This window comes from Panthera pardus, unplaced genomic scaffold (genome assembly GCF_024362965.1).
Source record: "Panthera pardus isolate Hobbes unplaced genomic scaffold, ASM2436296v1 HiC_scaffold_10, whole genome shotgun sequence".
Classification (NCBI taxonomy): Eukaryota; Metazoa; Chordata; class Mammalia; order Carnivora; family Felidae; genus Panthera; species Panthera pardus.
The window spans coordinates 97,645,949-97,660,504 of NW_026526655.1; the positions used below are offsets into that span (position 1 = coordinate 97,645,949).

The 14,556-nt window shown below is 35.2% G+C and overlaps 1 protein-coding gene across 1 annotated transcript in view; it reads left to right on the forward strand.

The window, feature by feature from the left end:
* The window catches only part of ACTR3 (actin related protein 3), a 65,743-nt gene that overhangs the window by 25,949 nt on the left and 25,238 nt on the right, over positions 1-14,556 (forward strand). Inside the window, exons 2-4 of the mRNA XM_053909509.1 lie at positions 2,041-2,096; positions 6,088-6,212; positions 13,043-13,153. Of these exons, the coding sequence (XP_053765484.1) occupies positions 2,041-2,096; positions 6,088-6,212; positions 13,043-13,153 (292 nt within the window). The remainder of the gene's footprint in view (positions 1-2,040; positions 2,097-6,087; positions 6,213-13,042; positions 13,154-14,556) is intronic.

Here is a 14,556-nt window from a genome sequence, read left to right on the forward strand (position 1 = left end):
CACGGATAATGTGATGGGGAAATAGCAAGTCATTGTGGAGGAAAATGAGTAACAAGTGCAGTGTGCTTTGAGCTGGGTTCATGGAAGCAAATGATGGGAGACACTTAAAATGTTTAATTGGGACTTATTGTGAAGTTCCTTAATATTCAGCTGAAGGAATCAGAATCATACATCTTTTTTTTTTTTTTATCTGAAAGGGACTTTAGGAATACTTAATAATCATTTTACAGAAACAAGAAGAAGTTTGTACTTAATATTGTAAGCAGTAGAGCCTCATTTGAAGATATGTGAGTTAGGCAGTGATTTTTAGGGAGATGATTATTCTTTGTAGGGGTAATAGAATTGGAAGTAAGACATTCTGTTCTATTAGGGTATTATTTATAATGACTTAAATTGCTTTGGTGACTAATGGTAAAAAAAAAGGTAGAGGGATTAGATCTCACACTAAGTATTGTATAGTAAACTTCTAGGATGTTGTGGCTCAGACAGTTTTAGACTGTCATGTTTTGTAAGTCTTTATTGTAATAAAACATAAGTCAGCTCCATTTGTCCACTGTGGGGACAAAGTATACTGTTTGAAGGTTAGAAAAGTTTTTGTTTCGAGGCAGTGATACTTAATTTGCTGTTTGCAGGATGGGTTAGAGTTTAGCAGTTGCATTCAGCATTGAAAAGAGAGCATCTCCTGTAGTTGGAAGTGTTAACAGTGGCTCCGTGGCATGAAATGAGTTGTTCTGTCCAGAAAACGTTAGCAGTTTTATGGCTAGGGAGCCTGGTATAGTATGTCAGCGCTGTTGGGAAAGGTGGTCAGGAGCCAAATATTAGAGCTCTTTTGTATGCCTTGCAAAGAAGTTTTGTTTACTTTTTAAACATGGACAGTGGGGAATCTTGGAAGAGGTTTTAGTCAGAGCATTATCACATTTGGAAGAGTTTATGTTTTCTCCTTACTTTTAACGAGTTAGCCTATTTGGCACTCTTAGTTCTTGAACTAAGTTTTGAACCATGTTCTCCCCAAAGAGAGCTTTTTTCCTTCTTCTTATATTAGGAAAGAAAAAAAAAAAAGTTCTGCAGATATTATTAGAAGCCAGGAATCTCACAGCAATTTATCTGCCTACTATTTAGCAGTGAGTTTGAATATGAGTAGTATAAAATGTTGTTACTTTGTCTTTAAAGCCTGCTCATAGTTAATAGGTTTTCATATTTAGCCAGGTATCTCCTATGTAGCCCATAACGCGCAGCTTATCAAAGCTCAGCTTTTAGTTCCTAATCATCATTGTTGTCGTTATTTTGTTATTGTAAGAATATAGGCTGAATCCACTGTGGCAAGGCATTTAAAAATTAGTTATTTTGAATAGTAATGTATTCAAATGGTATGAAAAAATAGGCAATAAAAAATCTCCTCCTCAATTCTGCCCATCACCTACCCAATTCCGTTTTCTGGAGACAACCACAATTATTGATTTCTTTATATTCTTCCAGAGATACTCTGTGTGTCTATACAATCAAGTACATTTTATGTGTTCTTACTCCTCTCCCTTACTTTATACAAATACTGTATAGTGTATGTGAAACATTGTTCTGTACCTTGCTTTTTGTTCATTTAACAGTACATTTTGGAGGTTGTTCCATATCAGTCCATAAAGAGCCTCTTCGATCTCTTTTTTAATAGCTGCATAATATAACATAGGATGAAGTTAGCATATTTAACTAGTTTCTCATTTCATGTTTATTTAGGTTATTTTCAGACTCTTGCTGTTATAAGCAAGATTGTGGCAAATGGCCTTGATACATGTTATTTCACATGTGTAGGATATTCCTGTAGGATCAGTTTCTAGAAGTGGAATTTCTTGTTAAAAGTTGTGGGTATTTATAATTTTGGTATAATTTTGGAAAATAGGGATATTTACATGCATTGAAGCTATGGGATTTTGTAAATTTACCCACAATGGAATCTCACTTCATAACCAATGGAGATCTGAGAAATAAATTCATAATTGCTATGATACTAGTGAAATCCTTAAAATTTTATTTTTTATTTTGCAGGTATACAAAACTAGGATATGCTGGAAACACAGAACCACAGTTTATCATCCCTTCCTGTAAGTATTCTTTTAAGCCACAAGCTGATTTAAAGATCTTTTTCTTAATCGTTAAAGTAAAAGATAATTATTTCTGGCACTGTGTAAGATTTTAGTCCTTTAAAAACAGTTTGCTAAGTGTGACCTCATTTGCACACCTCTCACCATTCATTTTAGCTGTTTAGTTCTTCATTTGCCAGATCTACCAAATGTCTCTTTTTAAAGACAAAAATGAATGAACTGAAAAATCACACAATTTTCTGCTTTGAGGATATTTCTGTTAACAGTTTCTGGGTGTAACTGTTCAGTAGTGGATCCTCTGTTGCACACCTATGAAGACTATTCTTTGGTGTGTGGACGTGATTGTTGTTTGCCAGACTTGTGTTTATTGACGTCCCTGCTGAAAGCCCATGTTTCAAAATAAGGATGGCATCTCATTTTTAGAAATGTTGACTTGAGCTGTTTTCTAATATTTTATAGCCATACTTACATTGTTTTTGTTCTATCCTCTGTTAACTTCACTTTAGCCTGACCATCAACTTTCAGTAGTTTGTCTTTCAGTATTTATTTATTTATTTATTAAAAAAAATTTTTTTTAATGTTTATTTTTGACAGAGAGAGGGAGAGAGAGAGAGAGAGAGAGAGACAGGGCATGAGTGGGGGAGGGGCAGAGAGAGGGAGACACAGAATCAAAAGCAGGCTCCAGGCTCCGACCCGTCAGCACAGAGCCCGACGTGGGGCTCAATCCACGTGGGATCTCGACCCCGAGATCATGACCTGAGCCAAAGTCGGACGCTCAACTAACTGAGCCACCTAGGCACCCCAACTTTCAGTAGTTTTTTAAAAAATACTCTTCACACTTGGTTTGTTAACACTCTTACTTGTTAGCATTGGATTATGCATCTGGTTTTGAATGGACATGCTTTTGTACTTTTGACTTTCAAACATATAAAGTACCCTGATCTACTTGTCCTACTGCCAAATCAAAACTTTAACAATATCAGGTGAAAAATCTTTTGAGCCATTGCTTGGTGGTGCTAACTCCTGGAGTGTCACTCGTCTTGCAAAGTAGTATTTGTGTGACTGTTTGAATATTTTTGTGTAGTATATTCTTACTTATGAAAATAAGGAATTGGGAAAATAAACATGCAGGAGACTAATGAAACAGCTTAGGTTTCAGATCAGTGAAGTTGAGAACATGGTAGAAATTGCCAAAAATGCAGATCTTTAGTCTCTAGTCGGCACTCATTGGTCATGAATAGGTCAGTGGTTTTGTAATTAATATGGCAAGAACAAAATTCAATGTGAAATATGAGAAGTACATTGTTAAAATTGTAGTTAAGAGGGGAGCTTTTATATTTATATGTATACATATGTACACATACATTCATATAAATACATATATGTATCTTATTTTTTAGCTCTCCACTGACAAACCTGTTTGACTTTGTACTTGTGATACACTTTTGGTATACTTAGCTATGAATTGATTATGTAAGAACTTAGGCTTACTACCAAGAGGTACAAACTTCCAGTTATAAAATAAGTAGGTCATGGAGATGAAAACTACAGCATAGGGAATATAGTCCATAATATTCTAAATAGCATTGTATGGTCACAGATGGTCACCACTTAGCCTGGTGAGCACTAAGTAAGGTGTAGAGTTGTTGAATGAGTATGTTACATGCCTGAAACTAGTAAACATTTTATGTTAATTATACTTCAATTAAAAGGGGAAAAAAAGAATTTAGGCTACTACCTAAATCTAATTTTTTAATACATACAATGGATTTTAGGTGACACTGATGAAATCACTCATTCATGTGACTATAGTGATCTTAGTTTGGTGGTACTATTGTCTTTTCCTTATGTTTTATTCATGCATGTTTGTTGTCTACACTGAAGGACAAGTTTGCTTTTTTTTACTCTTTCCTCGCATTTATGTATCAATATACTGATTGTTGTTTATTTCAAGAATTTGGTAACAAATATTGGCTTTATTGCCCGCTAATATGGATAATACTTTTGTGGTCTAGTACCTGACTTAGTTATATTTGAGTTTAGTGTTAGACCCTTTCGTATTTTTATATCAGTGTCCTAAGGCTGCCATAACAAAGTTCCAAAAACTGGGTGGCTTAAAACATCAGAAATTTATAGTTTTGGAGGCTAGAATTCCAAAATCAGGTTGTCAGTAGGGCCATGATCTTGCTGACAGCTCTAGGAGAAGAACCCTCTTAGCTGCTGCTTCTAGCTTCTGACGTTTGCTGACAGTGCTTGTACATGCATCACTCCAGTCACATGGCTGTCTTCTCCCGATGTGTCTTCACATTGTCTTCGCTCTGGCTGTGTCCAAATTTCCTTTTTTATAAGGACACCCGCCAGTCATGTTGGATTAGGGCCCACCCCAATAATCTCTTTTCAACTCAAAAGACCCTCTTTCTAAATAAGGTCACATTCTGAGGTACTGGGGATTAAGACTTCAACATACTTTGGGGAAGATACTCAACCCATAAAATGCTGATTTTGTTATTTCATAATTTATAATCTTTTATAAGGTATTGTGATTAAGCATTTATTTCATGAGATTACTGATTTTCTTTTCCTTTTTTTTTTTTTTTTTTTCTATAAATCTTAAGTGGACGTGTTGTCTTTGTTGGAGACCCATCTTTGGAACCTTAGGATCCCATCACCATTGTACCCATTCTCTATTTTGTCTCTTTGCCAAAATATGCAATTTTAGTTTTCGTTGTCTTTCTTACGAGAAGTTGTAGCGTGTTAAAAATCCATTTCTGTACTGAAAGAAGATTTTTGATTTTGGAGTTTTTTACATCCAGTTTTAATGCTGCAAGTCCAGTTTTTATAATCAGATACAGCCAGTTGCCACTGATGAGCATGGATATTTGATTTGGAAAGCCTGTAGATTTGGTTCATAGTTATTTGCATATATCTTTGTTTTTCAGGAAACTTGTAGTGAGCCATCTGGATGTCTATGGACATTATAAATAAATTACTAGAGAAGCTTTCTAACATTTTGAAGGAGTAGACTGGATTTAGAATATCTTTCCTTCAGTATTTTCTACCCATCTTATTAAGAATATAATTGTTATTAAATGAAAGTATAACAGTTGAATGCTAGATCATTTTAAGTACATGCAGATAATTATTTTGAATGAATGCTTAACTTGAAGGATTCAGAAATTTATATGTTAATTAAGAAATATATAGGTTTTAGGTCAAGAACCGTGGCTGGGTTTCTGGAATTATTTAAGGGGAATGTTGTGGATTTTACTTAAATGATTTGAAATTTCCCTTTGTGGGATTAAAGTTTAACAGAACCCTGTGCCAGTGTTATATTTATATTTTTTTTATTTTTTATTTTTGAGAGAGCGCAAGCCAGGGAGGGGCAGAGAGAGAGAGGGACAGAGGATCTGAAGCGGGCTCTGCACTGACAGCAGCTAGCCTCATGTGGGACTTGAACTCACGAACTGTGAGATCACGACCTGAGCCGAAGTTGGACTCTGAACCAACTGAGCCACCCAGATGCCCCCAGTGTTATATTTAAATTGCCAGTCCATAATAGTGCAAATAGGAAGAAAGCTTTTGAAAAAAAATTCCCCTTTTGTTTTCCTGTTTTCATTTGTTAGTGTTTTTCATTTTTTTTCTTTCTGATTATCCATTAAGCATATGTTGACTTGGTGGGATTATAATCTTGCTCAAATCAGAATAGATTCTACATAGTTTTAAAAAATATAACTGAAACATTCCCACAACAGTACTTCTACTTGTGGCTTTTACACTTGAGGCCTTGTCTCTGGATGGAAGTTGAGATTTCATTGTGTTAAATTAATTTTGTCATTGATTTCTTAAATGACCTTTGTACTCTGCTTTGACAATTTAAGTATGTTAGGTCATGTTGTGTTTAATAATACTTTATAATGGAAGAAATATAAGTTAATATGTCTCATTTGAGAAAAGCAAATTTTCACATGTATAAATAACTTTTATTTTTAAGGTATTGCTATTAAGGAGTCAGCAAAAGTGGGTGATCAAGCTCAGAGGAGGGTGATGAAAGGTGTTGATGACCTAGACTTCTTTATTGGTGATGAAGCAATAGAAAAACCTACATATGCAACAAAGGTATATTTTTATGATTTCTATAAATAAATAATACATTTTTTAAAAATGAGTTTGCTCAGTGATTGTGCCATCTAGAATTTTACTCAATTATAGGCCTAATACCCTCAACCACTTTAGTGTAGAAATTTCTTCTTCCTTGAGGCTCCTCCCAACCTTGCTTTGTTCTTTCCTCCTGAGAGGAAAATTTTTACCCATTCAAATGAGCAATATTTACTTTTCCGTGCCACTAGACCTCAGAGCCATCAATGTGAGTGGCTTTCTCTTACTTCCAAAGTGCTGCATCTAGAGACATGTCTTTCCCATCTTCAGACTCACACTATTTCTCTCTTGAAGCTTATGTCACCTGGAAATGCCTCTCTCTTTTCCTCTTGTTCTTTTTCCTTTTCTCGTTCCTGACCCTTCTTTCTTTCCCTTTTAATTGAGGTATAATTTCTATATAGTAAAATAGGTAAGTTTTCATTTTGTAGTCTAAAAATATTTGTTATCATAATCCTAAAAGTTCAGTGTATAGAGCAAATAAATCTAGTGACCCACCTGCTTTCCTTGTACTTACTCCACACTGTTACCACCCCTGCCCACACTGAAAGGCAAACACCATTGTGACCTTAATTTTCTTATTTTTAGATGCTGACTTTGCCTTATTTGCACATTTTTTTGCACATTTCTTCTGTACCTTTTATTCCCTTCTGATAATTTATTCACTAATGAACAATGAACAACTACTGTGTGTAAAAAAAAAACCCTAAGTGCTAAGAGTACAATGGTAAATAAGAAAAATGGCTTCCCTGTCTTCAAGGCTAGTATAATGTGGTGGAATGGAAGACATTGAAGAAATAATTACAAGTGTTATGAAGGTTAGAAAAAGGAAAATACAGGATGCTTTGGGAATATACATCGGGAGTAGCTTACCTGGTTTGTGGATTTTGGAAAGTCTTTGAAGAATATATCTTTTCAGCTGAGGCTTGAAGAATAAAACGAGTTAGATGAATGAATTGTGTAGCAAGATTGTTTTAGGCAGAGACTATAATATTCAGGAAGGCTTGGAAGTATGAGGGAGCTTGGAATTGAACAACCAGTGTGCCTGAAGCATAGAGAATAAGGTGGAAAGAAGTGAGGAGGCTGGTTATGGTTGGAAGTATTGTTAGGCCAGACACGTTAAAGGATTTAAACTCTGTCCCATGGACAACATTAATGGGTTTCAGTAGAGGAATAATGTTAGTGACTAAAAGTACAAATATTGAAGTCTCTATGCTTACGCTGGAAATCTATGCTACTTTCTTGGTTTGTGGTATCATTCAGTAACTTAAGCTTTCTGAGTTTCAGTTTCTTGATTTATAAAATGGGAATATTTTTGGTACTTCAGGATTGTTGGAAGGTTTGATGAGATAATGCATATAAAGCAGTTGTTAACAGGGTGGTGCTTTGTTCCTAATGAATGAGCACTATGTGTTAGCTGTTTTTATTATTTGGGAACACAGCATGATTCTGGGAAGGCCATACTGTAGATGAGACAAGGAATATTAGTGATTGGATTACATTTGATGGCAGTGGGGATAGACAGAAACAGATTATGTGTGTGTGTCTCTCACACACATACTTAACTTCTGTTATGGAAAACTTCATATGTATAAAAGGAATAGAAAGGAATATAATGAACCCCCACATACCAGCTACACAAGTTTGGCAGTTATCAACCCATCACCAACCTTGTTTGATCTGTATCTTCCCCCTCCCTCCGATTATTTTAAGGTAAATCTCACATATTGTTTCACCTACAAATACTTCTCTCTTACAGACTTTTAAAAATATAAATATCACACCTAAATACAGTGTGCACTTTGTTAATATCTGAAATCTAATAAGTACATTTCCCTGATTATTTCTTATCTTGGTTAATCTGTTTGAATCAAGTTTTAAACAAGGTCTACTCCTTTGATTTGGTTGACAGGTTGCTTAGGTCTGGGGTTCTTTTCTGTGTGTGTGTGTGAGAGAGAGAGAGAGAGAGAGAGAGCGAGAGAGAGAGAGAGAGAGAGAGAGAGCGAGAGAGAGAGAGAGAGAAAGTGAGTTCTTCTTTCCTTTATGGAAAAATTTTGGTTATTTGTCTTGTTAAATGTCCCACTTTGTGGATTCTGATGATTACATTCTTCTGTCACTTAACATGATCCTCTGTTTTCTATGTTTACTTCTTTGTTGTAAAGTATTAAATATAGAAGTCTGATTAGATGTGTGTAAGTTATGTGGTTGTGTGTGTGTGTGTGTGTGTTTGGTTTTTTGTTTTGTTTTTTTGCCAAGAATAAAAACGTGGATACCTAAGGAGTAGTAGGGAATGATTAACAAGATATTGGTGGTAAACAGTACTTGAGGATAGTTCCCAGCTCCTGGATAGTCTTCGTGCCCTTTATTTCTTGAGATTGAGACTATTTGAGGAGAAACACTTTGGACTGGGGTGGTTTAGGGAGGAGAGGGTAAGTTTAGTTTTGCATGTGTTGTGTTTGAGGTGCCTGAGAAACATCTTATACATTGTTAGGCAGTCAGGTACTTGGCTTTTGGAGCTCAAAAACATGATAGCTAGAGACAGATGTTTGGAAAGTATCTACTTTAGAAAGGATGAGATTACTTAGGGGAGTGTACTTGGGAAGAGGCCCAGGATGTACCGTTTAGATTTGTATAGAAGAGGGAAAGCCTACAAAGGAGACCGAGAAGCTGTGGTTCGAGAGACTGGGCTAGATAGGAAGGAATATAAACAGTGTGGAATGCTGCCAAGGTATCAAATAAGCTAGAGCCCATATATTATTTACTGTCGTTAGCTACAGGGATGTCATTTGTAACTTTAAGAATAGTTTTAGAAGAGTGAGAACCCAGTGAGGCTGGGTTCAGGTAGGTTGGATTGTGAATATTAGGCCAGGAAAAAATGACAGTAATAATTCGTTGGGGTTTGTCTGTGATTGGGAGCCAGAGATAGATGAATAGACAAGTTGTGGGACTAAGAAGAGATGTTTAAATGCTAATGTGAAAGAGCCATTAGAAAAAGGTGTAAGTAACAGGAAAGATGTAGTCTAATCCAGGTGACTAAGAAAGATAGGGATGGCATCCAGAGCACAGATGATGTAATTGATATGGGTGGGTTTTTTTTGGGGGGGGGGGGAGTCTCTTCACTTACAAAAAAGTGAAAGAGAAACAAGGGTCAGTATGGAATCAGTTTTATAGATTTGGTGAAAGGAGGTTGGATTCCTGACTTGGCTTCTGCCTTCTCTGTGAATGAAGTACATGGTGACATCATCTCTGCTGCCCAGGGAGTTGGGGAAGAATACATGAGTGATAGATAGGGAGAACATTTAAAATTATCATTGTGAAGAGTGAAGATGAACAGAGTAGGGAAACAAAGGCTTGCCAGGCAAAGTTAGGTATAGAATTGAGAATGTAATTATGAATACTTAGTTTTATCCACCTAGTTATGTATGTGTCTTCAGTATAGTCAGCATTCTGGGTATAGGCACATTTAGCAAAGAGTTATGCTAGGTTAGGTTTTGATAGATGGAATGACAAAAGGAAATATGAGTAGTCAAAGTGATGGGGCATAAAATCTAAACCGTGTGTGTGTGTGTGTGTGTGTGTGTATTTGGGGAGGTTTGATAACTAGGGAATAATTACCAGAGCCAGTGAACTACAAGTCTTATTGTGATGAGCAATATAGTGGGGCTACTGGAGTATTCCAGAAGAGGTTATGATCAGAGAGGGATATACTTGGATTCCAGGAATTTAGAGATGATAGTGATACCAAGATCTAAACTGCAGCCAGAATGGAAAATAAATCTTTGAAGGTGATGAAGTCAGTGAGCTAAGAGGCCAGAGTTTCTCTGCACTGATTTTGTTCTCTTAAACACATTTTCAACACATTATCTTAAACACATTTTCAAATGCTACAAACAAACCAAAACAATAAAACTTCTCTCAGTCTTTATTCCTACTCCTTTTCCTCAGCCTTTTAGAGCTATCATTTTCCTCATTTTCCTCTTTCCTTTTAAAACCAAACTTCTTATTTAGTCTCATTATTTGAATGCAGATTATTTTTAAACTGTTAATCCATTAGTATATAATAATCTTTATTCTTCTTAGTTTGTCTGTCAACAGGATAGCTCTGATAATTCTCTTCCTAATATAGACTTTTCTATTTTATTCTTACTTCCCCCGCCTTTGCCTCTAATCAGATGTGTTATTTCCCATGTGCTTTCCCTGATTCTTATCTATCTATCTGTCTATCTATCTATCTATTTAAAAATATTTGTTTTTGAGAGAGGGACAGAGTATGAGCGGGGGAGGGGCAGAGAAAGAGGGAGACACAGAATCCGAAGCAGATTCTAGGCTCTGAGCTGTCAGCACAGAGTCTCCGACATGTGGGGCCCCAACCCATGGACTGCAAGACCATGACCTGAGCTGAAGTTGGAAGCTTATCTGACTGAGCCACCCAAGCTCCCCTCTTATCTAGGTGATCTCATGCACTTCATTCCCTACGACTACAGCCCAGATCTCTCCTTCAATTCCTTGACCGTTACATTTCCAACTACCTGGCTCTCAAGTTTAATATATCCAAAACAAAATTCATTACATATATATTCTACCCTTGCTTATTCCAAGACAATACAGAACACAATTTTTGTATCTTGATTAATAGACCCTCTCCAATCTGACTTCAGAACGGAAACTTGTTGATACATTTGAGTTTGTTCTCATTCTTATTGACAGAAATCTTCAGTATGGCCTAACATCATCCATACCACAATTGGGGCTCTTATTCTTTCTTGCTTGATTCTTTTAAGATGAATTTCAGCTTTCCCAATGCTGCACTAATGATGTTTCTGAAAATCAAAGCTGTTCTTGTCATTGCGCTGCTTAAAAATTGCCACTGATGAGCTATTTCTTATAGAATAAAACACAAATACATGGTAAGTAAATGCAGTTTTTGAGAATCTGGTATCCTTCATCTAGAACTGATTTATCTCTTTATACTTCCTCTCCCCAAGCCTTTTGATAACTGCAGTGTTTGTATATTATGTAGTGTTTGTATATATTTTTTCTATTCTGTCTACATGTTTTCCCTCTGCCCCCCAAAAAACAGTATTGACAAGGTTGCTCCTTTAAGACCCAGCTTAGATTATGACTTCAGTCATAAAGGAATAGGAGGAGCCTTTCTGTTTTCCTTCAGAAGCCAAGTTGGTCATCTTGTCCTAGATACTTTATTTCTTTAAGATCTTACAGTGTATTATTTGTATCTGTTTCTTGCATTAGGCTGAACTTGTGGGCAGGATGGTCATGTCCTTAGCATTTTTGCCAGTGGTTCACATTAGGTGCACAATAATACTTGACTAATAAATGAATAAGCTCTTAGAACATTGAAATATGTAAACTTCCAGTAATGTTATAAGATGAATGGTGTAGTACATTCATTTCCCTTCCCTAAAGCAAACTGAAGAGTATTTCTTTTATTTCAAATATTAATTTAAATTCTAGTAGAAGTCATTTTATAAGTATAATGACTAAAAAAGTATCTAAAGTGCTGGAGTGAGATGTGAACATTAGGGATTAATAGATAAGAGGTTTAATGATTAAGTAAATAACTATGGGATGTTTACTTGTTCATTCAATAGTTCAGCCTTAGGTATTGAGTGCGTACTGTGTACATGGAACTATTTATTTTTTTGTTTGTTTCCTTTCTGTTATGTGTATTTTTAAAGTTTTTTGCCTAAAATTTTAATTTGCTTAAGAAATTCCTTATATATTTATAACACTAATCTTTTGTTATATATGTTGTGGAAGTATTATTGCAGAGGTTCACAAACTTTCTTGGTGCTCTCAGTGTCTCAGTAAGATTTTTTACTGTGCCACCCACCACCTAGACAAAAAGAAATACCCAGCAGTTGTGTTTATTAAGTAGCTAGTGATAAGCAGCTAGTAGCCATTTGAAAAAAATAAGACACTATTCAAAAGGAAAATATTTTTATTTAATTGTCAGATAATCACAGTTAACTGTTACGATGCATGTGCTTGTTAGGCACGTCACAACTTTTCATTGCCACCCTCATTTCTTATTTGGGGGGAGGTACTTGGTTTTTATAATAGCAACTGCTGGCAACCCAGCTTCTCAAAGAAGTGATGTTACTGAAAGGAGTATAGAATGATCTAATGTTGAAACTGAACTACCTTGAACTAGTAGATATGCAGTGTCAAACTGATTTTGAGTATCACTGTATTTCCCTGAAAAATTTTAAATATGTTGTGGTGTCTTTGTGAATTTGCAGCAGTACCCTCGGACTCTGTTTTAAAGCATGGTTCTGTACAAATATCTATAACTTTTTAAATAAAATTTAACATGCTTCATTTATGATTATGCTGGCTTTATACATACCAGCTGTGTTATATATATTAGGCACAAAACAAATATTTGTGAAAGAGCTAACAAATTATAAATTAAGGAAACTTTAATCAACTATACTATTCATAGACTTTAGTTTTAATGGGTTATTTTCCCATTATTACAAGATTTTCAGAAATCGAGAAAGACCAGTACGGTGAACTTTTATCTAGATGTAAGAGTTTTTAGCATTTGACATATTTGCGTTATTTATTTTAATTGAACCATCTAAAAATAGGTTGTAGCAATAATTTCATTGATCTCTAAATAGTTAAGTTTGTGTCTCCTAAGCATGATCTACATACACTCATTAAATCACACCTAAAAATTTCTGTCCTGATTTAATATTACCTTTTTTGGGTAGTTATATTTACTTTTGATATTAATACGATTTCATTTGTTTTGTGTTTCGTTTTAATAGTGGCCAATTCGCCATGGTATAGTTGAAGATTGGGACTTGATGGAAAGGTTTATGGAACAGGTGATCTTTAAATATTTAAGGGCAGAACCAGAAGACCATTATTTTCTTTTGGTAAGTACAAATTATAATTTCATCAGGGATATTTTTGAAAAATGCTGAGAATGTTTTCATCACATCTGTACTCAGTAGGGCATAGTTTCTTATTACATTGCCATATACCTAAGAGACTTTGTTATAAAGTTGTATTGTCTTTAAGATTATCTAATTCTGAGTTCCACTAGAGTTGTAATATGTTGAGACACCAAGGGTTAGGTGCTTTACAAAGTTTTCATAATTAATATTTAATTCTTACAGTAGGAACTGTAAGTAAGGTTCAAAACAAATTAGAAATAAGGCACTTTGCTTTTGTTCTTTTCTTTTTAGAGTGTTTGTGCGTGTGCAAGCAGGGGAAGAGGGTTGGGGGCGGGGGAGAGAATCTTGAGAATCTTAAGCAGGTTCGACATGGGGGCTCCAGTCCATGACCTGAGCCGAGGTAAAGAGTCAGACGCTTAACCACTGAGCCACCCAGGCACCTCACTTTGTGTTTTTAAGTAACTAGTCTGATTATTATTTATTAATAATTCTTGACAACAGAAATACAATATAATTTACTTTTAAACTTTTTTCTTATTTTTATCAGTGCAACACATGTTTTTAGCTTAAAAAATCAAGTGGTATAAGATTTAAAATAAAAAGATAGTATTCTCCTTCCTCACCTTTCCCAGTCTTTGATTCATGTTCTCTTGAGACAAACACTTTAAATTTTTAAGAGTTTTTTTGTGTGTGTGCTAGTTATCACATAAATTTAAACATGTTTTCTATTTCTTGTTTATTTGAATATTAGACACTACCTACTAACTACCTAGTAGGAAAGATGAGGCTTTTATTCTTTTCCTCTTATCCCCCTTCTGTTAACACAAAGTCCCTATCTTTTCCTCCCTGCAGTGTGGTTATATCATAATTTTTGGTAAATCAGTATTCTGTATTTTACTATGGTAGTTTGTGAATATTGTTTATGGCTAGACCATAAACAAAGTTGAAAGAGCTTTACAATAAATATCCACATGTACACAACCTAGACTCAAATATTAATTTTTTTATAATTGCTTTATGATAGCTATTAGGTTATCCATCATTCCATCTTATTATTTATTTATTTATTAAAGTTTATTTATTTTGAGAGAGAGTGAGCATGTGTGTGGATGCAGAGAGAAAGGAAGAGAGAGGAAATTCCAAGAAGGCTCCGCACCATCAGCACAGAGCCCAGTGTGGGGATCCAACCCATGAACTGTGAGATCATGACCTGAGCCGAAATCAAGAGTTGGATGCTTAACTGACTGAACCACTCAAGCGCCCCAATCTTATATTTGTAATTACTTCACAATGAGTTGTAGATGGGGTAATTTCACCCCTAAGTACATTAGCATGCATATCATCAAATACAGTTCATTATTTGTTTACAGTTCTTTTATATA